At 34.5% G+C, this 22,510-nt stretch overlaps 1 protein-coding gene across 1 annotated transcript in view; it reads left to right on the top strand.

Moving 5' to 3' along the window:
* The window catches only part of LOC120770909 (flocculation protein FLO11), a 121,054-nt gene that overhangs the window by 78,877 nt on the left and 19,667 nt on the right, over positions 1-22,510 (top strand). Inside the window, exon 2 of the mRNA XM_040098586.1 lies at positions 12,783-13,045. Within this exon, the coding sequence (XP_039954520.1) occupies positions 12,783-13,045 (263 nt within the window). The remainder of the gene's footprint in view (positions 1-12,782; positions 13,046-22,510) is intronic.

Genomic DNA, 22,510 nt, shown 5'->3' with positions numbered 1-22,510 from the left:
TTTTGGAAAAGTGGGCTTGGCCCCGCCCCCTATTAAGTTTTTTGTACGTATCTCGGAAACTACTATAGCTATGTCAACCAAACTCTACAGAGTCGTTTTCTTCAGGCATTTCCATATACAGTTCAAAAATGGAAGTAATCGGATAATAACCACGCCCACCTCCCATACAAAGGTTATGTTGAAAATCACTAAAAGTGCGTTAACCGACTAACAAAAAACGTCAGAAACACTAAATTTTACGGAAGAAGTGGCAGAAGGAAGCTGCACCCAGGCTTTTTTTTAAAATTGGAAATGGGCGTGGCGTCGCCCATTTATGGACCAAAAACCATATCTCAGGAACTACTCTACCGATTTCAATGAAATTCCGTATATAATGTTTTCTCAACACCCTGATGACATGTACAGAATATAGGTGAAATCGGTTCACAACCACGCCTTCTTCCAATATAACGCTATTTTGAATTCCATCTGATGCCTTCTCTGTATAATATCTATATAGTACATTAGGAACCAATGATGATAGCGGAATAAAACTTTACAAAAATACGGTATTTGAAAAATATGTAAATGACGTATAATGATATCTCTATTATCACTTTATCATGCGAGAGTATAAAATGTTCGGTGACACCCGAACTTAGCCCTTCCTTACTTGTTTTATTTCTTTTTCTTATTTAATTTTTACCTCACAACAACAGACATACTCGCATACACTTTTTAGTTCAATAAAGAGCAAGTTGCGTGCTCGAGAACATTTTAATTGAATGTTAATTCGAAACCGACCATGGAACATTATTTTTAGCATCCATATTTTTATACTCTCGCAACACGTCGGTACAGAGTATAATAATTTTCTTCACCTAACTGTTGTGTGTACAATCTAAAAGTAATCGAGCTGAGTAAACTCTATATCCATCCGTCGGTCTGTGCCATCGACAACTTTAGTAAAATTGAGATATTGTGATGAAACTTCCTACTGGTGTTCCTTGGCACAATGGAAAGGTTACTAATGTAGATGGACATAATCGGATTATTACCACGACCACAAATCGCCTGTAATCGAGAACCTATAAAGTGTTCTACTAGCTATGCTACACTATATGATACAAAACTGTAATCTTTTTACAAATTTTGAAAAAATGACCGTGTTCCAGGCCTCTAATCAATTTAGAGTATATATCTAACAACCTACTAAAGCAATTATAACCAAATTTCTTCAAACCAAACTTTTTTCGGCACCTCCTCCAATTGTGTGAAAATGTGTGAAATTGGATGACAACGTCAACTCCTTATAAAGGTTTCGTTGCTCAAAGTGCGCTGGCTCAAAAATACTTGATAGAGATTAAAGTATACGTTTAAGGTGGTACTAATGGGCTTCATGAAAGCCAGTGTTAAAATTGAACAACGATCGTGTGATCTCTCCCTTTTAGGCGAAATTCAAAATATTTTCCTTGTAGACTTATGCCGAAAACGGAAAAATCGGGTACATATTTCCTCTTGTCCCGATATATATCCGATATAAATATCTTCGAACTTCCGGGAATTATCTTAATGAGAGGATAATTTTCCAATAACAGGGGTTTCTTTTGATTAAAATGAATAAAATCGGCTGAACATTTCCCAAAGTCTTCTTATACCTGATAAAAGGATTTTCAAACTTTCTGTTAACTCTATGCCTTATGTATTGGTCAATATATTAGGTACCTTATTGAAATCCATCGAATATTTTTTTGTTAATAGTATGTCAAAATGCTAATAATTGATATTGTTTTCAGCTTACACCTGAACTTAGTCTTACCACTTGTTTTTTCTTTAGTACTTTTGAAGAATTTATGTTTTTTTATCTAACAAGCAGCGTGCGAAAAGTCTTTACCACTTTATATTCACTCGTAGACATTTCGTTGGAAACCGAAAACCTCATAAGTCTACATTTTATTTCATGTCTAAAACTACTTGTAATATTTTGTTTGAAATATGTTTATTCTTTTTCCATAACCAGCATATTAAATTAATTAATTTATTATTTATCTGGCCACTCTTTTTTAAAAAGCACATATTTATTAAATATTTTGATTACACTGTACGGCAAATCCAACTTTTCCTCTCAACATTGAATCAAACCAAACTAGACGATATTTCTATGTTTTGATTTTTTAAATTTTAAATTAATTCTGTACTTACATATGTCTCCTTCTCTCGAAAATAATTGGTTTGGTCCAACACCCATCCATGTGTTGTACAGTGCCGCTAAAACTTTTACGAATATTCAAAACTTACAAATTAAATACTTATCAAATTATTTCAAGCTTTTCATCAATATTTTTTATTAATCTGATTTTTGGCAATCCTCCATAAAAAAGTCTATCTAATGCCAACGAAAATTGTATTAACACTTATTGCTCGAAAACGAAACAAAGCTTGTTCCATTTTTTCTGGAATTTACTTCTCTAGTAATTATTTGGTATCAAAAATATTATAATTTGTAAACTTAATTATTTCATGAAAGACAAAATTGGCTAGATGGGAACTCCGTTTACAAGTTATTTGAATATAAATAAATTTTTAGTGATTTTTCTATTATTCTTTATTTCCTTTTATGTATTTGTTTCCTTTTAATATATGCATATCACTTCCATTTCTAAAAATGTTGGAGAATAAAGTTTTTATAGTTGAAAATATTATAGCTCAAAATCTGCATACTTAGCGCAATTGATTTTACTTACTTATTTTTTTATAGTCGATTTGGGCCAATTATGTATATATCATATTATATATACAAGCATATATATATGTATTTAGATCCTAATAGTAATAAACGCTTTTGATTTCTTCATTTCTAACCACAATTTTTCTTACAAACCCCGGATTTGCAGCCAACTTCGTCACATGCAACACACCGCTTTTTCATTTAATTTGCCATACATACGAACGATTTGCACAAACAAATAAAATTTGATTGCCACCGAATTTGTTAGCAACGAACAGTTTCGAGCGCATTGAATTAAAGTGATTTCAGCACGCGATTTTGCCTCAATTTAATTAATCGACCAATAAAGCTTCAAATAAGTTTACAGATGTATGCGCAAAAATAAGAGAATACGAGTAGTCATATGCATATGTACATATGTATGTTAATATGTGTAAGAAGCTCATTCCGGTTTCACTATTCTTCGAGTTCATTTAATTAGCTTCGCAATCAGTGATAAACATTGGGTAATTGCGACATTAGCATGCATATACATACATATGTATATGCGTGTGTATGTGTCCGTTTGTGTTAGTGTGCTGATGTGTTGTGCAAAAACCGAAGACTGCAGACACGAACTTACTCGCATTGTTTTCGATTTTTCCATTATTTCCCATAACCAAAATCACTAATTGGCTAAGATTTCTGCATGTTCACGTATTTATGTTAGAGTTCATGCAATAATTGCATTTTTCTAAAAAATAAACAGCAACGGTGTGGCTACTATTTTATTTATTTGAAACTTGAGTATTGTAGTTGTGTTTGTAATTTTGTATATTTGTAATATTTGCAAAAACGATTCAAATATACATAAATTAAATTTAATGCATTTAGGGAATAAAAATATATAAAATTATTTGTGGGGGTCATAAGGACCGTATATAAATAATTGAAATGTAAAGACATTCACATTAATTTAGAAGCCTTAGAATTTATATCGAAGTCAATAATGTCATCCTCGTAGCAAAGCATTTAACAGTTTTTCAAAAAAAGTTATAGTTTATAAAAAATAACTTTTATTACCTACAGAGTATATAAAATACTGTTTTTGAATATTTACACCAAATAAAGAAAAATAAAACAGTTTTCAAACAATAATTTTAAAATTATACAACTAAAAATAAAAAATAATAATAATTGATTTCCAATAATGTGAAATTAAATTATCTGATATTTTCCAGAGATTTATATAATTTATAATTTTATAGTTTTTTGGAACCTTTTATTTGTGAAAACAATAAATTTTTATATGAAATGTGAAACCAGAACACCACAGTTCTAAATTGTAATTAGTTTTAAAGGGGTATGGCCACTATAGAATTACAAAAAAACGTGTTTTTTCGTTTAAACTATGTTTTATAGTTTTAGAAAGAAGTTTCAAGTTGATTTGTAGCGGTACAAGTTTTTCCAATTGGCGAGACAAATAATTTTCATAATTGTTAATTGTTAATTGGATATTGCTAAGCAGTATGTAGCAAAATTATGATTGGTTTTTTATGGCCACTTTAATACGAAATTATTGGCAAAACTTTTGGTATTCTCAAGTAGATTAACAACATTTTTTTATTAGTTTGTCCCCAAACGACAATTGTGGGTGCTAAATGCCTCGCCACCGTCACGATCAAAGAGATCTCGCACGGTTTGTTTATTGTACTCAACAAAATTAACCGAAAAATAATAAGTTTTCATTGGCTTGTGAAACTTGATTAGTGTTTCATTAGTTCTGTGAATAAATGATTATATCACCAGAAAAATTAATGAATCCACACATGATTTTATGCTCACTACAGTGGCCATACCCCTTCAATAATTATTAATTATCTAACATTTATATAACCTCAAAATTTGTAACTCTTAAAAAACTTTTGGTTTCAAACAATAATGAAAAAATTTTAAAATAAACATTTGATTAATTGACTACAGTAAAATTATCGAAAAAATGTATGAAACATTAAGTAATATTAATTTTTGTTTACAGGTACATCTAAAAATTTAAATATTAGTAAGATTTCATAAAGAATTTTATTTCATTTCATGTTTTGATATTCATTCTGTATTTTTTTTCAATATAATCTTTACTTAATTATTTATAAATATTTAAAATAAGTATATTTTTAATTTAAACGTCGATATATGGTAACCCCATGATTGTGCAGCTAATTAATTTTCCGCTATAAATTTTGCATGAATGCAGTCCAATCTTCTTCTTACCTAATTCACTGTCACAAAACTTTCCAATAAAAGTTATTTTCAAATAGCCAAGCATTTGCGCAACGAAAGAAGCATTATTTACCAAAAAATCAACAGTTAGCTATTTTTGGTTACAACAACAAAGCAAAGCCACCTCAACGATGCCACACACGTCCGACCTAATTCTCAAGCGATTCTCAGTAGGAATATAAAAAGCAGACAGTCGATACTTGGCTATTACACGAGCGCACCCACATTGATATAAAGAAAATCAACAACAACAATCACAATCGATGAGCTAGAAATGGTATAAAAATAAACAATATAAAGGTAATTACAATTAAATAGGCGGAGGACAAAGCGAAACAGTGAGCTACTCACGCTCACATATGTATACATATATAGTATATACATATACATTTACATAATTGTAAGCGACAAATTCCAACGAACGGCAATAAAAATAAATAAAGTCCAACAGGATTCAAAATAACAAGAAATAAATGCAGAAAATCAAACTGCAAAATGTTATAATAAGGAAGCCAACAAAAAGCTGAGAAATAAAAACAATATTATACAGTTACATCAACTTTTGCGGTATGCTCAACAGCAACGATTCGCAGGAATACTTACATGCTCACTCGATTGTGTGTTGCGAATTTTAATTATTCACTGCATATATTTTCGGTTTTATTTGAATGTAAATGTATATGTACACCTACGGCCACGCTAAACTTACCACTATACTTTCTTAAAATATTTTTCGGAAATTTTCGTTCGTTCCGGATTTTCTAGAATTTTGTTTTTTGTTTTTATTTTTAGTAAGCACAAGTCAATTATATTATATTATCTAATTATAATTATGATCTTTGATCTATCACGTTTAATGAGTAAAACTCAAAACAGCTATTCTTTGCTTATACAGAAGCTGCCGATTTTATTGTTTTTAAAATAATAACGCGAATAAACTTCGCATATCAATTTAAAAAAAAATAAAGAAAACATTAATGTCAATTATAGTATATATTGTAAATAGTAAATATTTTTGAATTGAGCATAGAAATTGCTTAAAAATATTTACAGTTGGGTTGTGAAGCACTGTTGCTGTAGCGTAATCTCTTAATTTAGCATTTATATTACTAAACTAAACTGTAAACTTTAACATAACTGATGTTAGCTGTTTTTTCTGGCTGTTAAGTTTTTGAAATTTGTTTAGAATAATTAAATTCTTTTTATACGACCAAAGGTTGTCAAAGGCGGATTCTGACGAAATTCATCAAAATTATAGGGGAAGGTTTTCTGCCGGGGAGGATGCGATTTTTGGAAAATTGTATCGAAAACCAAAAGGAATAAAAATAAAAATGAAATAAAAATAAAAATGTTTTGGGAAATAGTAGAGGAAGAAGCGAAACTTTGAAATACTGCCCAAATGAAGCCCAAAACTAGACGCCCATTGTCCATCGGTATCTCTCAGAACCTTTAAAGCCGAGGTCATTACCATATATACAAGGTGAGTTCCAAAGTAAACAGGACTTTTTGAATCTAGCGCCCCCTAGTGGCGCCATCTGTATGTTGACTGGTGCGTTAGAATCTGATATCTTTATCGATTGTCCAATGAGAATGTCATGACATTTCATTGATTGGAAGTGAAGTTATTACATTTTAAGTGTCAGTATGTTTGTGTTATCGGTCGAAAATGAGCTTCGAACCAATAATAAATTTTGTTTTAAAATTGGTAAAACTTTTACCGAAACGTTTCAATTGATGAAAAAGTTTATGGCGATGATTGCCTATCCCGTAGCAGAGTGCACGAGTCGTTTCAACGTTTTCCAAGTTTTCGTGAGGACATAAATCACGATCAACATGTGGGCTAATCAAAATCCGTGATCACCGGAAATTCTATCGAAACTGTGCGTGAATTCATCAAAAATCAGCCGAAATCATTATTGAAATTCATGGAAATGGAATTGAACATCTCCAAAGCATCGATTTATCGCATTTTGACCGAACATTTGGGCTTACGAAAGGTGTGTGCATGGTTTGTTCCGCACAAATTGACTGACGATCAAAAATTGCTCAGAATCCAACATTCGAAGGACGATTATTTGATCAAAAATCACATTTTAACCATTAACCACTCCCCGTATTCACCAGATATGGCACCGTGCGACTTCTTCCTTTTCGGAAAAATGCATTTGCCCATGAAAGGAAAGCTTTATGCAGACGTAGAGGCCACTCAAAAGGCTTGCACCGGCATATTGATGGCCATACCGACCAACGAGCTAAAACACTCGTTCGACATGCTTTTGGACCAAGGAGACTATTTTGAATAAAATAAATTGATTTTGCCGAAAAAACCATTTGTTCTGTTTTTCATTTAAAAGTCCTGTTTACTTTGGAACGTACCTTGTAAGTAGAAGAAGAGCTCCTAATGAAGGATAGAATAACCCAGTCAATAGGAAACAGTCGGTTCTGGGATTTTCGTACGTGAATCTTAGTTCACATATCTCGTTATTAATCTATAAATTTATTGAGGGCCAAGTAATCATTAATCTTAGTAGAGCCCTTTTTGCTGAAGAGTTCGAAAAATTTAATTAAATTTGGTTAGAATAGATGAATAAAATATTAGTCTGAAAAAAAATACTACACAAACTAAAAAAAATAAGTAAGATTTAAACGGAAAACTTCCCTCGGCACTTTGACCACAAATGAGAGACAAAAGAGAAGCGCCAAAGTTGTTCAAATTGTGCAAGGTATTGAATTCAATAATTTTTTCCACGTACTAAGAGAAAATAATGTTTACAGTTAATTATAATCAAATTTGTAATACTAGTCCGTTAATTGTTCCAAGTTGAACAGAAATAAAAGTATAAAGCATTAACTAAACAACAATACCAAGTAGAAAACGTGAGGAAAAATCCAAGCCACTGAGAATATATCTACCACTATAATTGCAAGCACACCTAATAAGAAAACTGACAAAAAAATTTTAAGGCTTATCTCAAACAAAAAAAAAATAAAAACAAAATGTTGGTTGCTGTTGCTCCACAAATACAATGACTTATGACATTCGGCTGGTGCAATGTTTAACAATAATACGGCCAATAAATAGAAAAACTGCCAATAACAAAAAGAATTTCATTTTTATTGTTTTTATTTGGCGCAAAGTCTAGTTATTTAGCTTTTTGCACACGCTTTTCAAATATCAAATAGCTCCCAGGTGTGTCCGTCCCCAACAAAGCCGCCGTGCTTATGATGGTGGCGGAGATGATGATGCTGACGATAATGTTGGTATTGGTGTTGTTGGTGGGAGTGAAAACGGCAATGACGGCAGTTGCACATTGCAAGCGCAATTCAGCCGCTGCCCTGTCAAACCATACCTGTGCGCATAACTTTTGGTGGCTGGTATTTCCACTTGTTACATTCGATTGTAAATGCTGTCAATCGCTAGAGAGAAGAAACAAAACACTGCGAATATGCTATATATACATACATATGTATAGTGGTGCTTTGTGGCAACAGAAGAGGAGCAGCTTGGGCTAAGAGGAACGAAGCATTATGAAAAATGTAGAAAAAAGTGAAAAATTCATGTTTGCTGACGACATAAACAAATGAAAAAAAAACAAGCGCAATGGGTAAGGAGGGGTATGTGCGGAATGAAATATAGCAAAACAGATTTTAAAGAAATTTATTAAAGTCAAAGTTACAATAGCCCACCTTTCTTGGTTTACAGAATTATGTTAGCTAAAGCATGATTAAATGGACACTTTAAGCTCTTGAAATTTATTTGAATTTTTTTATTTCCTGCCTAAACTATTAACTATAGCATTACTGCTTCCGTATATACATAGATTGTTTTACTTCTCCAAGAACTACCTCTATATGATGTACGTCTTGTTTAGAAATAACTATTGCCACTAAAAAACCTTATTATGCTACTTGGGTGGACGTTCTTGCAAACTTCGCTTAATTTTCCTCCTTTATCAACACAGATTCAGGACTGGTTATGATGGAATTTTGAGCCGTTTTATATGTATATAATCTTAGTTAATTACTCATTGTTCTAAAGTATGTAGGATATCAACATGAACCTTACAATCCTGTCATTTTTTCATAATCCTAAATTTTAAAGATTAATAAAAAAACCTATATTCGTTACGGCTTAGACAGGACCCAAATACTGGGCTGCGTTTCGGTTACGTAGCGCTAGCTATCGTAGGAACGATACTTCACGTAGTCACTAATGGTCTTTAGTTTCATAAAACTACCCCATATTTTGCACCAGGGTATAAAAATGAATACTAAACACTGCACAAAATTCCATTGGTGAAGAGAAGTGTACCGGCAGTAGCTATGGGCTTATCAACCAAACGAATACTGAACAACAAGCGATAGAGTCGCAAAAAGCCGTGCCAACAACCAAGAATCGAGTGAAAGATGGCGGGATAACCAAGTATACATACATATGTTTGCATGTTAGAGCTTTATAAAGCGGTTTGTGGCGAGCGCGCATCAAGGCAAACGAGCCGCACGAAGTTGAAACACCAAAAATGCATTCAGATAAGTAGACAAGCAAGTAAGAGCGTTAAATCTTCAAAATATAGTAAGCTTGGTAGGCAAGTGAATATGCTAGCAAAAAGATAAACACACCAAACAACAAAAACTTTGGACGAAGCTGCAATATGCTGATGAGAAACGATAGACGACCTACGAGTTATATTCGCAGCGACACAGTGCAATTGCAGCAGAATACAGGTCCATAGAAGGCAAGGCAGAAGACGATATCATTTTTGCACGAAGAATCTAATAAGGTGCGACAATAAATACTAGAAGGGGCTTTGAATATGAAAAATACATTCATAAGCCGTAGCACTGGAGTTAAGAAACTACGAGGACTACGTAAAAAGAGCCACTTTCAATTCAAGATAAGGAAAACCAGACAAATTTAAATCTCATAAGATTTACTAGTTTAGACTGACTACTCTCCCCTTTGTTTGAGGATGAGCTAGCCGTAAAGCAATGAAACTGACAGACCTCACTACGATGGAATATGGTCGATCTTGGCAACCATCTATCGACTCATGGAATCCGCGCTGTAGTAGGGATAGTTTCCAAAGTACGCTGAATAATATGCTCAAGTCTTGTTATGTAAAATTGACTCCCTAATTGCTTAGTAGATAAGTCACTCAGATTAACCAATTCCTTCAAAATAGATTTTACGGAAGCTAATTCATATGCTAAGCATTATAAACCTGCTTTTATCTTTTTATAAGCGATAAGTAATTTCTACAAATCAATTTCCCATCGTTGGGTAATTGATTCTCCTGGAGTCTGAAAATATAAAAGTAGCACGGTGCCACCATGTGTTAATAAGTTTAAAGTATAATTGTCGGCGGCTTCAATGAAGATTCCTTATTTTTTAACTCAAGTGCATTGCCCAAGCCACTATCATAACCACGCATAGCATCACATCACTTCACATTACACACTACAACCGCTTCTAGTGAAGTTAGCACAAATACGTGAAGAACGTCAGCACACAACTCGCGTCACAGAGGCGTTCATCTCTGTAACGAACCGCGAAAAATGTGTGCAATAATGTGCAAGCAAATTATAATTTTAATTAAAAATTATATACATATGTGCGAGCAACAATATTGTTATGATGGCTAAAAATAAATATTATATTTATGCTTTAACCATCACGCGCGAACATTTTTAGATGTAAGAATGTAAGTAGAAACCCATTTGTTACGCTTGTGAATCTCATAGGCGCTTCGTAAATTATTTAGTCAGTCAGGCAAAGTATTCTTTTCCCGCAAGTAAATCACTTGCTTAGTAAGTATTCAAAGTAAGCAATCAGTATGTTAGTCAGTCAGTCTATAGCTCATTTATTGTTAGACCTAGCTTCATATGAGAATTCAATTATTGTCAATTGGACAAGGTGCGAATTGTACTTTGCAGACTTTATTTACATGGCTGCCCATGATTCACCATTACTGAGTGAAAGAGAGTATGATTGAAGAGAGTGCATCTTCAGCAGAGAGAACAACAGCATAAAACACAACACAACTAGGTGAATTTTGACTAAAAATACCGCAAAGAAATTTCATGGTGAATTTTTTTAAAGAACTTATCACACTGAACTCTGAGGTAATGCTGGGGTGAAATAACGCAGTAGCAAAAAATTAAATTGACGAGCGTTAGCTGAGCGTGCTAACGTTTCGACGAATATGTGGTAGCAATCGAAGGTTCGAATCTCAACACATAATTGAACAAATTGTTTTTCACACAATTAATTGTATATTAATTAAGGGGGCGCCTTCTTCGTTTGGCAGGAGTTTTTTAAAATCGTTTCATGATTAAAGACTCTAATCAAAGAAGGTAGATAAAATCGTTCCTTCGTTTTCGCCGTACCTGTGCTGACCGACAATTGCTAGGGTCTGCGACGGGTCCCGTATAACAGTTTGCGAGGGAATACAATTTTTAGCAAATGAAAAATTATATTTTATTAAAATTAGAATGAAATCTATTTGAAAAAGTTTAAATTTTGTATTTTCATACAAAGGTATCTATGGCATAAAAATATGTATTAATAAACTAATTGTCACATTGAAGGTTATATGTCAATGTGCTGACTTTACGCGACGTACTATTATATAACTTTTGGCGTTTGCTTTGTCTATATTTATAAATGTTTTGGCAGTGTTTGCCACAAGGCAGTTGACTCTAGATTGACGCGGTTTTGACATTGTTGTGATTGACAAAGACATTGAATTGTAGAGTGAATTAAATTGCCATGCGTGCAATTGGAAAGAAAAAATATATATCAAGTTATCACCCCGAAATTTTGAAAGGTAAAAATTGATAAGATGAAAGTACGACCATATGGATATCATAATATGGATTAAAAGCTTAAAGAAAAAAATAAAACATTTTTTGAGGTGAGTTGCCACCTAAATTAAATTTTTTAATTCAGAAAAATTTATTGTGGACATCAAACTGATGGGTCTTAACAAATAATATAGTGGGAAATAGTTATTAAAAAGGGGTTGCCACCTATTTATAAATTGTATTCAATAAAATTAATAAAATGAAGTCATTACACTTAAACTGAAACGGTTTGAGAAATTATATTATGCTACATTTTAACCGCAGCACTTCTCTTTATTGTTTTCCCGTAAGCATTTCTCTTCCGGAGCTCTCATGTATCTGTCTGCATTCTACGAATGTTCTATGTCTTATTCCCAATTTGTTTTATTAAACATTTTATTTTTTAAAATATAAGTTTTATGAAATATATAGTTGGGAAGATTTTCCAATGCTTCATATGCTACAAACAGCTTTTCGTTCAGTTTTACACCTAAATGATGTACTTGATGAAAATTTATACCTTAATATTTGGGCAATATTAAATTTGCTTACTAATGAAGAGAAATCTGTAATTATTTCCATATTTTCTGACAACAACAAACCGATACAGATCAACTAAAAGCATTGTATAAAAAAGAAAACTACAGCAGGCAATGGACATTGCTTTCTAAATGACTTTCAATACACAAAGTTACATATTACATAACCCAATGGAAATATAACATTTTAGTTATGATAACCACACCATCCATTCGTAGTTTTTTTGTTTGCTTCCTGTTCGAAAGCAAATCTCTTTTTAACCGTAATCCATTTCTTTTCCTTACTTTGCGCAAATCATTATTTGTTTACTCCATTGTTTAGCATTTAATTAATTTTCTATTTGCTTATACATTTTCATTTTCACTTGAATTTAATATTCTGTTTATATTGTTGTTTCTTATTTTATCTTTGTTTGCTATTCATTTATTTGCAGATACATCGGGCTACTATTTTGCCACACCCAACACACAGACGCGTTTTGTGCCATCCGCTGCGTTCCAGTCGAATCGTCAGCCCGCGCAGGCGACTTATTTGACAGCGTCACGTGGTGGCGGCAATGCGTTGTCCAACGGTGCTTACACCCAACCGGGTTCATATCAAGAGCAGCTGCTATTCATCAGCAATGACGGCAAGCAGCAACAGTCACAACAACCAGCTTCATCGGTGGCATATTCGCCGTTTGGTGCGCAAATTTCGGTGAGTAATTTTAACCCTTTTTCCGTTTTAAAGTTTTGGGCGCGTCGCGTCGATCATTATTTAACCACAAAACGCTTAATTCCACAATTTCGAGACATCCGAAAACATAATTTTCATGTCATGTCATAAATGTTATGAAAAATTCTTTATAACTGTATACAAAGCATTTTAGTTGGAAGAATTATAAATAAAAAATATGCTTTGCCTGAATTTTTTTTCCTAAAATATTGTACACCATCAACACCAAATCTATTAAGTGAGAACTTCAGTACACAAAATATGTATATGTACATTTCGAGTGAGTTTAAATAAGCAGCAAAACATATATGAGTAAAATTCCATAAATAGATAGTTGTATGAGCATAAAAAATCCATCTACATTTTTTAATAAAGATTTTTTTGCCAACAAATAAATGATATTTATACTTGGGACAACCTAAAGATATAAGAAAAATTATATAGAAACGCGATTACACTGGTTAACAATGTTTTAATATTTTTTTTTTTCTAACTAAACGATGATAAGTAAATGAAAAAATATTAACAAGTTTCCTTTGATTACGCTTCTCCATTACGAAAATGTTCAGATGGAAGCCCATCCAAATTTTTAAGGACATATTACCAACTCCAAGCTTTATATGACATTATAAGTTGATTTAGAGATTTTAGTCTGTAGAGACTATTTGGACTTGGTTGTATTGCCTCTTGTTTGAGTCAAACAAAAATAGCATTCACTTACATGATTCTTTGATTTCATCCAAATCATTGGTAATCATTGGCAAATGGCATATGTCTGGGTTCCTGTTAAGCCCGAATAGCAGTCCTACATACGTTACACAACATTCATGTGGAACTCAGGATTTATCTTGATTCAATTTCTATTAAAGACAGGAAAAACGACGCTGAGATTTGACAAACGTATTTGTGATGTAAGTTAGTCGATTGCAACAGTTATACAGTCCTATATGTAAATGAAGTTATTTAAAAAATGCCAAAAAAACATGCCTGATTGAAACAAATTTATAATACTATATAGTCTTAATAATGATATACCAACATAAAAAAATAGTAGAAAATTCGTGTGACAAAAACAGTGCTTACCAGTGTTATCAATAATTTTAAATAAGCAGTGTAAGTAATGAATTAAGATTTGAAGAAGTGACAAATTAAGATCTCCCAGAAGGATATGTCGGAGACCCTATAAAGTATATAAATAAATGGTCAGCTTGATGAGATGAGTCGATTTATACATGACTTCAATAAGCTGGAATCCCCGATAATCGTCAACTAGAGTATATGGCTGATTGTATGTACAGATCAAACTCAAGTCTATTCATAGAAAACTTGTCAAGGTATCTTCACCAAATTCGGTGAAGATTATTATCCAAGACATGGGCAAAATCCCCGAATAATATTGTTCAAATCGAACCCCACTATAGTTGTCATCCAAAATGACCGATAAAAAACAAAATAAAGATTCTTTATACATACCATTTCATGGTATCAAAAATTCAAGAAGTTAACTTTTTTTCTTGTTGTAAAATAATTTCCAGTCATCAATTTTCTTAGCGGATTTTTGTTTTATTTATTTTCATATTTTTGTAAAAAAATTGAAAAAATTCCATCTAACGCAAAAGTTTCAGTCAATTACTATTTACTTCCACTGCACAACAGATCTCTGTTAAGCAACGATGATAGAGAGGTATTACAATCAATTAGGAAATCATGCGGTATCAGTCAAATCTGTCTTTAGACAAACGTAATATAGAAACTGACTGAGATACAAAATTATAATTATCGAAATAATTGAAATAGTAATTGAAAGTGCATTCTGTCTTACCACATCGACACTCCAACGTAGAAAAGTGGACAAAAAAAAGTAGTAAGGACAATATTGAATTAGCTAAAGTGCAATCAAAGAGAATTAAAAACGAAATTTACCAAATAGTGAAAGTTCATCAAATAAACGAAGCAGCAAGCAAACACACTAACATACGTATATAGTATACTTACATATATACATACATATACATATGTATATGTACATATATACATATATACATAAATACATATGTTAGCGAATAACCAATGAGCCAATAATGAACACGGCTAATACGGCCACTCAACTTGACTGAGCGACTGGCTAACTGAATAACGAATAACGGAATTTTGATTTCAAAACCAAAATTGTTGCGCGAGGCGAAGAAAAATTCGTTGCAGACACGCAGCGACAGCAATTGGCATGCACCGACCACTATTTGAGGTGGACCAACAGTCCAATGGTTATGTATATATTTGTACTGTTACTTACATTGTTTACTGGCATGCATGCATAAGTAGGTATATACATACATACATATGAATATACACGCACATGCGTTATTTGGCGCATGCGCATAAAGCATGCGTGAGTCAACTCAAAATCCGCTCTGGCTCTGGCTGACAGACGCTTAACTTGGTAGCACATTTGACACGTGAGCATACTTTTTTGCGTGTGCTTATATGTGTGAGTGTGTTTGTGTTTACGTTTTTGATAATGTTTGCCAATCAGGGAAACGTCGAAAAAACTAGCAGTGCCCACGTTCAGTCAGGTGGAGTAAGTTAGGAATGAGCTTTTTAATATTTTGTAGAAAAATATATTTCAAAGAACAGATAGGTATAAGCAATGGTGCAGTTATGCTGAAAATAGTGCAGTATATTATTAAATTTTATATTCACCAAGCCATTAAGTTCATATGAGTACAGTCTGTTTTTTAGAAGCCGCTAAAATTTTCCTTTTCCCTACTTTAGTAATTTCACAACTTTAGGTTACCAGTAAAGCTAAAAATTTTGGTGATTATCAATAAATTTTGGAATTAAATGCCGACAAAGTTTTCAAGCCTTTCTTTAATTACTTTCAAGATATGATAAGAATCTTATGTAGAAACATCGCTGGTATGCGGGCCCTTCAGTTTGCGGAAATTATGAAAACGATTTGGTGAGAAATGTGCATAATTAAGTCATTTATTGTTTGAAACTTTACAATATTTTTATACTCTCGCAACAATGTTGCTAAGGAGAGTATTATAGTTTTGTTCACATAACGGTTGTTTGTAAGTCCTAAAACTAAAAGAGTCAGATATAGGGTTATATATACCAAAGTGATCAGGGTGACGAGTAGAGTCGAAATCCGGATGTCTGTTCGTCGTCCGTCCGTCCGTCCGTCTGTCCGTCCGTTCGTCCGTCTGTCCGTCTGTCCGTGCAAGCTGTAACTTGAGTAAAAATTGAGATATCATGATGAAACTTGGTACACGTATTCCTTGGCTCCATAAGAAGGTTAAGTTCGAAGATGGGCAAAATCGGCCAACTGCCACGCCCACAAAATGGCGGAAACCGAAAACCTATAAAGTGTCATAACTAAGCCATAAATAAAGATATTGAAGTGAAATTTGGCACAAAAGATCGCATTAGGGAGGGGCATATTTGGGCGTAATATTTTTGGAAAAGTGGGCGTGGCCCCGCCCCCTACTAAGTTTTTTGTACGTATCTCGGAAAATACTATAGCTATGCCAACCAAACTCTACAGAGTCGTTTTCTTCAGGCATTTCCATATACAGTTCAAAAATGGAAGAAATCGAATATTAACCACGCCCACCTCCCATACAAAGGTTATGTTGAAAATCACTAAAAGTGCGTTAACGGACTAACAAAAAACGACAGAAACACTAAATTTTACGGAAGAAATTGCAGAAGGAAGCTGCACCTAGACTTTTTTGAAAAATTGAAAATGGGCGTGGCCTCGCCCACTTATGGACCAAAAACCATATCTCAGGAACTACTCTACCGATTTCAATGAAATTCGGTATATAATATTTTCTTAACACCCTGATGACATGTACGAAATATAGGTGAAATCGGTTCACAACCACGCCTTCTTCCAATGTCACCGAACATTTTATACTCTCGCATGGTAAAGTGATAATCGAGATTTCATAATACGTCATTTACATATTTTTCAAATACCGTATTTTTGTAAAGTTTTATTCCGCTAACATCATTGGTTCCTAATGTTTATACTCGTATTATACAGAGAAGGCATCAGATGGAATTCAAAATAGCTTTATATTGGAAGAATTCGTGGTTGTGAACCGATTTCACCCATATTTCGTACATGTCATCAGGGTGTTAAGAAAATATTATATACCGAATTTCATTGAAATCGGTCTAGTAGCTCCTGAGATATGGTTCTTGGTCCATAGTGGGCGGCGCCACGCCCATTTTCAATTTTTAAAAAGCCTGGGTGCAGCTTCCTTCTGCCACTTCTTCCGTAAAATTTAGTGTTCCTGACGTTTTTGTTAGTCGGTTAACGCACTTTTAGTGATTTTGAACATAACCTTTGTATGGGAGGTGGGCGTGGTTATTATCCGATTTCTTCCATTTTTGAACTGTATATGGAAATGCCTGAAGAAAACGACTGTGTAGAGTTTGGTTAACATAGCTATAGTAGTTTCCGAGATATGTACAAAAAACTTAGTAGGGAGCGGGGCCACGCCCACTTTTTCAAAAAAATTACGTCCACATATGCCCCTCCCTAATGCGATCCTTTGTGCCAAATTTTTTAATATCTTTATTTATGGCTTAGTTATGACACTTTATAGGTTTTCGGTTTCCGCCATTTTGTGGGCGTGGCAGTTGGCCGATTTTGCCCATCTTCGAACTTAACCTTCTTATGGAGCCAAGGAATACGTGTACCAAGTTTCATCATGATATCTCAATTTTTACTCAAGTTACAGCTTGCACGGACGGACGGACAGACGGACGGACGGACAGAGAGACATCCGGATTTCGACTCTACTCGTCACCCTGATCACTTTGGTATATATAACCCTATATCTGACTCTTTTAGTTTTAGGACTTACAAACAACCGTTATGTGAACAAAACTATAATACTCTCGTTAGCAACATTGTTGCGAGAGTATAAAAAAGCCTGGGTGCAGCTTCCTTCTGTCATTTCTTCCGTAAAATTTAGTGTTTCTGACGTTTTTTGTTAGTCGGTTAACGCACTTTTAGTGATTTTCAACATAACCTTTGTATGGGAGGTGGGCGTGGTTATTATCAGATTTCTTCAATTTTTGAACTGTATACTATGAAAATGCCTGAAGGAAACGACTCTGTAGAGTTTGGTTGACATATGTAGCTATAGTAGTTTCCGAGATAAAAAAATTACATCCAAATATGCCCTTCCCTATTGCGGTCCATTGTGCCAAATTTCACTTTAATATCTTTATTTATGGCTTAGTTATGACACTTTATATGTTTTCGGTTTTCGCCATTTTGTGGGCGTGGCAGTTGGCCGATTTTGCCCATCTTCGAACTTAACCTTCTTATGGAGCCCAGAAATACGTGTAACAAGTTTCATCATGATATCTCAATTTTTATTCAAGTTACAGCTTGCACGGACGGACGGACGGACAGACAGACATCCGGGTTTCAACTCTTCTCGTCACCCTGATCACTTTGGTATATATAACCCTATATCTGACTCTTTTAGTTTTAGGACTTACAAACAACCGTTATGTGAACAAAACTATAATACTCTCCTTAGCAACTTTGTTGCGAGAGTATAAAAAAATGAAATAGCAATAAGAGATAAGGCACATATTTTATTGAAAATTATATTATTTTTCGATAAAAGTTTTTGACGAACGATATACTTTTTATCAATATTAGTTTTTAAAAGTTTTTTCACTACTAAATTTTTGTACACTTCTGTGCTTAATACATACAATACATGTGTATTTTCATATAATATTATTAAACACAATGAAATTTAAAATACTATCTAAACCTAAATTTTGGGCACAGACACTAAAACCAAAAATGCGCGTAAAAAGTACAATGGCTCAATTAGGAAAAACTTAAAACAATAGCATTTAAATGAATGGGAAATAAAAGAAAAAAAACACAAATAACGTAAACACTTGTTTTAAATGAAAGTGGTGAAAGTGGTAAAAAATAAATATTTAACAGTATGAGTTTGTATATATGTAGGTATGTGTTATAGAGAACATTACATCAACGTTACATAAACGCAGTGTAATTGAACTAATGTTTACATATGTGCAGGCACACTTCTTTCAAACAATAAAGTTGAACTGCGCTCAAAAAGCAATAATGGCTCCAATACTAAAGATTTGAGCTACTGACTCGTTTTGAAGCACTGACTAAATAGCTTTGTTCTAACTATACATATGTAATATTTTGAACGCTTAATGCAGTACAGAGCAACATGAAAATAAGAAATTCACTTCAAATTCAATATCCATATTAACTTCGTTCAATAATATGTCTAAGCTAAGCTTCACATCAAAGAATACTGTAAATATTTGTACTGCTATTGTTGAACTGTTTTCCAAATCGCTATGAGTTTAATTAAGGCTTATACAGATTTTTGAGTGAGTTGTGCTTGCCCAAAAGTAGATTAGCAGTGCTTAGATTGCAATTAGTGGAGCAAAGTGGAAAACTGCGTGGGAAATAAGTCTTCAAACATGAATGTATGCAGACATACATAGGTATAAGTATGGTATTGTCAGTGACTCTGATTTCAGTAAATATTTATATATGTAGTAAAAGTCAATTCTATTTTAATATTATTACATTTATTTCTGTTTTTTATGTTTTAAACCACACGATTCTTAAATACACAAAGAGCAGTTTATAATTTTATTGCATACATACATATGTACATATGTAGTAATAGTCAATTCATTCGATGCTGGCTGTTCAACTTTCAATCTTCAACTGCCGTTTCTCTTGCAACGCGTTCGTCAGGTTCGTTCAACAGTGTCAGGGTTGTATTGTTAAGTAAGTATATTCTAAGTCTTTCGTCCACTGCGGTGTTGCCGTCCTACATTCGGCCCTCATGACGCCTCATTCGGCTCGAATGATGACTCAGGTTGAACCGAAGGCTCCCATTTTTCATGTATTCCGCAATAGAAATTGTACGGCCGGGGCCTTCGTGGTCGCCTACTTTCACTACCTCATACCTACCATGTGCCAAAACTTTGCTTACTTTATATGGACCTAGAAATTTTCGCTTTAATTTTAATCCCGAACCAAACTGTGTGCGCTTAATGGCGACTAACTCGTTTGTCCGGTATTTCGTCTCTTCCTTTCTGTTTTTATTGAATGATTTACGATTTTCTTCTTGTATTTTGCTAATATTTGATTGTGCTGCTTTACGCACATTCTCACGTTCCTCGTCTAACTCTTTTATATTTGCTTCTTCTAATAATTCGCTCAATTTAGGGTCAGAACCTACTCGCATCTCAACTCCGGTTAATAACTTGAAAGGTGTAAACTTTGTACTCCTAGGAGGAGTATTGTTTATTGTCTGCTGAATACGCTCTATATGTTTATACCAATGACCTGGACCTTCTGAACAAAGCTTAGACAACATCGGAATGATAATTCTATGGATGCGCTCCACCTGGCCATTCCCGCGGGGTACACCAGTGGCAATGGCAAGATGTTCAATCCCTTCTTTCTCGCAGTATTCCTTCAATGAGTTTGACGTGAACGCTGCACCTCGGTCGGATATAATGCGTTTCGGATTTCCAAACACTGAAGCCTGTCGACTAAGCCGGTCTATAACAATATCTGCTGCCGTATTTCTAGTCGGATAGAGCCAGACGAACTTTGAAAACCCATCAACCACGACAAATATGTAACTATATGACTTAGCGGTCTGTTCCATTGGACCTACATGATCGACATGGTAGGTCCCTAAAGGCCTGTCTGCCTTGTCTATTGGTGTAAGGAATCCTTCTTTTTTCCCCGACTTACTTTCACTCACAATACATTCTACGCAACTACGAACTACATTCGTGACTTTAGCGGTTATCTGCGGAATATAGAAAGATTTCTCAACTGCATCTTTAGTTTTGTTAATTGAGAAATGAGCCTGCCGGTGTGCCATCGTAATTATTTCGTTTTCCATGGACGATGGAACGACTACAAGTTCCTTAATGGGATCTTTGAAGAGAATTCCTTGCTTGAGATAAAAATCTTCATAACTATTCTGCTCTAACACTGCACATACCGCTTTAAACCAGTGGTCTCCCTGCTGAGCTTTTTTCAACCTATGTATCAGGGAGTCTTCTAACATAAGACAGGACACCCTACTTAGTGCGTCCACATGTCTCATTTTTGACCCACTGCGGTGTTCTATCTCATAGTTATAGTCCTGCAGAAACATAGCCCAGCGAGATACTCTTAGCGGAATATCCCACTTCTGACACCAATTTGTAGTAAAAGTCAATTCTATTTTAATATTATTACATTTATTTCTATTTTTTATGTTTTAAACCACACGATTCTTAAATACACAAAGAGCAGATTATAATTTTATTGCATACATACATATGTATGTAGTAATAGTCAATTCATTCGATGCTGGCTGTTCAACTTTCAATCTTCAACTGCCATTTTTCTTGCAACACGTTCGTCAGGTTCGTTCAACAGTGTCAGGGTTGTATTGTTAAGTAAGTATATTCTAAGTCTTTCGTCCACTGCGGTGTTGCCGTCCTACATATATATAAAGGCTTTTACAATGTAGTGATCCTTACTCGTTGACGGGTTTTACAGAAGAAAGCATAAACTCAAAGCTGCAGTGTTTGATGCCTTGTCTTTTCAAAAACGAATGTAAGTGCAAAGCGACGATACGATTAAAAGCAACATCAGGATAGCATAAGGTTGCATTTTAAAAGTAGTAGATCATGGTGTTGCCACAGTACTCCCCTCCTAGTGAGTCGTTGGAGGTGTGATGAAAGCTGGCTTCAAGCGGTCAACAGAAACTTTGGTTTTGCCTGCGTTAACCTCAACTATGAAATATTTCGGTGTGCGCTGGACGACCTTGTATGGACCTCGGTACGGTGGTGACAACGATGGTTTAACAGAATCATCTCGAATGAAGACGTGCTCGCATGTCTTGAGGCCACTGTGAACAAATGGTGTCTTTGTAGTGTGCCAGGCTGTATCTACAGGGCGAATATCCTGCATAATGCGCCGTAACTCTCGCACGGTTTCTGATTCGTTGGCTGGTCCACGCTGCTCGATGAAGAAGTCCGAAGGAAGTCGTAGCGGTGTACCATACACCAGCTCTGCGGGAGTACAGCCAATGTCGACTTTGAAGGCAGAGCGAAGACCTAGCAGGATAAGCGGCAGATATGTTGTCCATTGGTCTACCTTGTGGCAGAGTATGGCAGATTTAAGTGTTCGATGCCATCGTTCTACAAGTCCGTTACCTTGTGGGTGGTACGGAGTTGTCCTCAAGTGCGACACGCCGAGCCATTGGAGTAGCTGCTGAAACAGGGCGCTCTCAAATTGTCGGCCGAGGTCCGACGTAATATCCGAAGGCACTCCAAAGCGTGCGATCCAGCCGTTTAACAAAGCCTTAGCCACGATCGGTGCTGTCATGTTCGGAA

The sequence above is a fragment of the Bactrocera tryoni genome, chromosome 3, assembly GCF_016617805.1.
Source record: "Bactrocera tryoni isolate S06 chromosome 3, CSIRO_BtryS06_freeze2, whole genome shotgun sequence".
Taxonomy (NCBI): Eukaryota; Metazoa; Arthropoda; class Insecta; order Diptera; family Tephritidae; genus Bactrocera; species Bactrocera tryoni.
The sequence above is the reverse complement of the archived record's forward strand: the minus strand, read 5'-3'. Positions and strand labels throughout refer to the sequence as shown.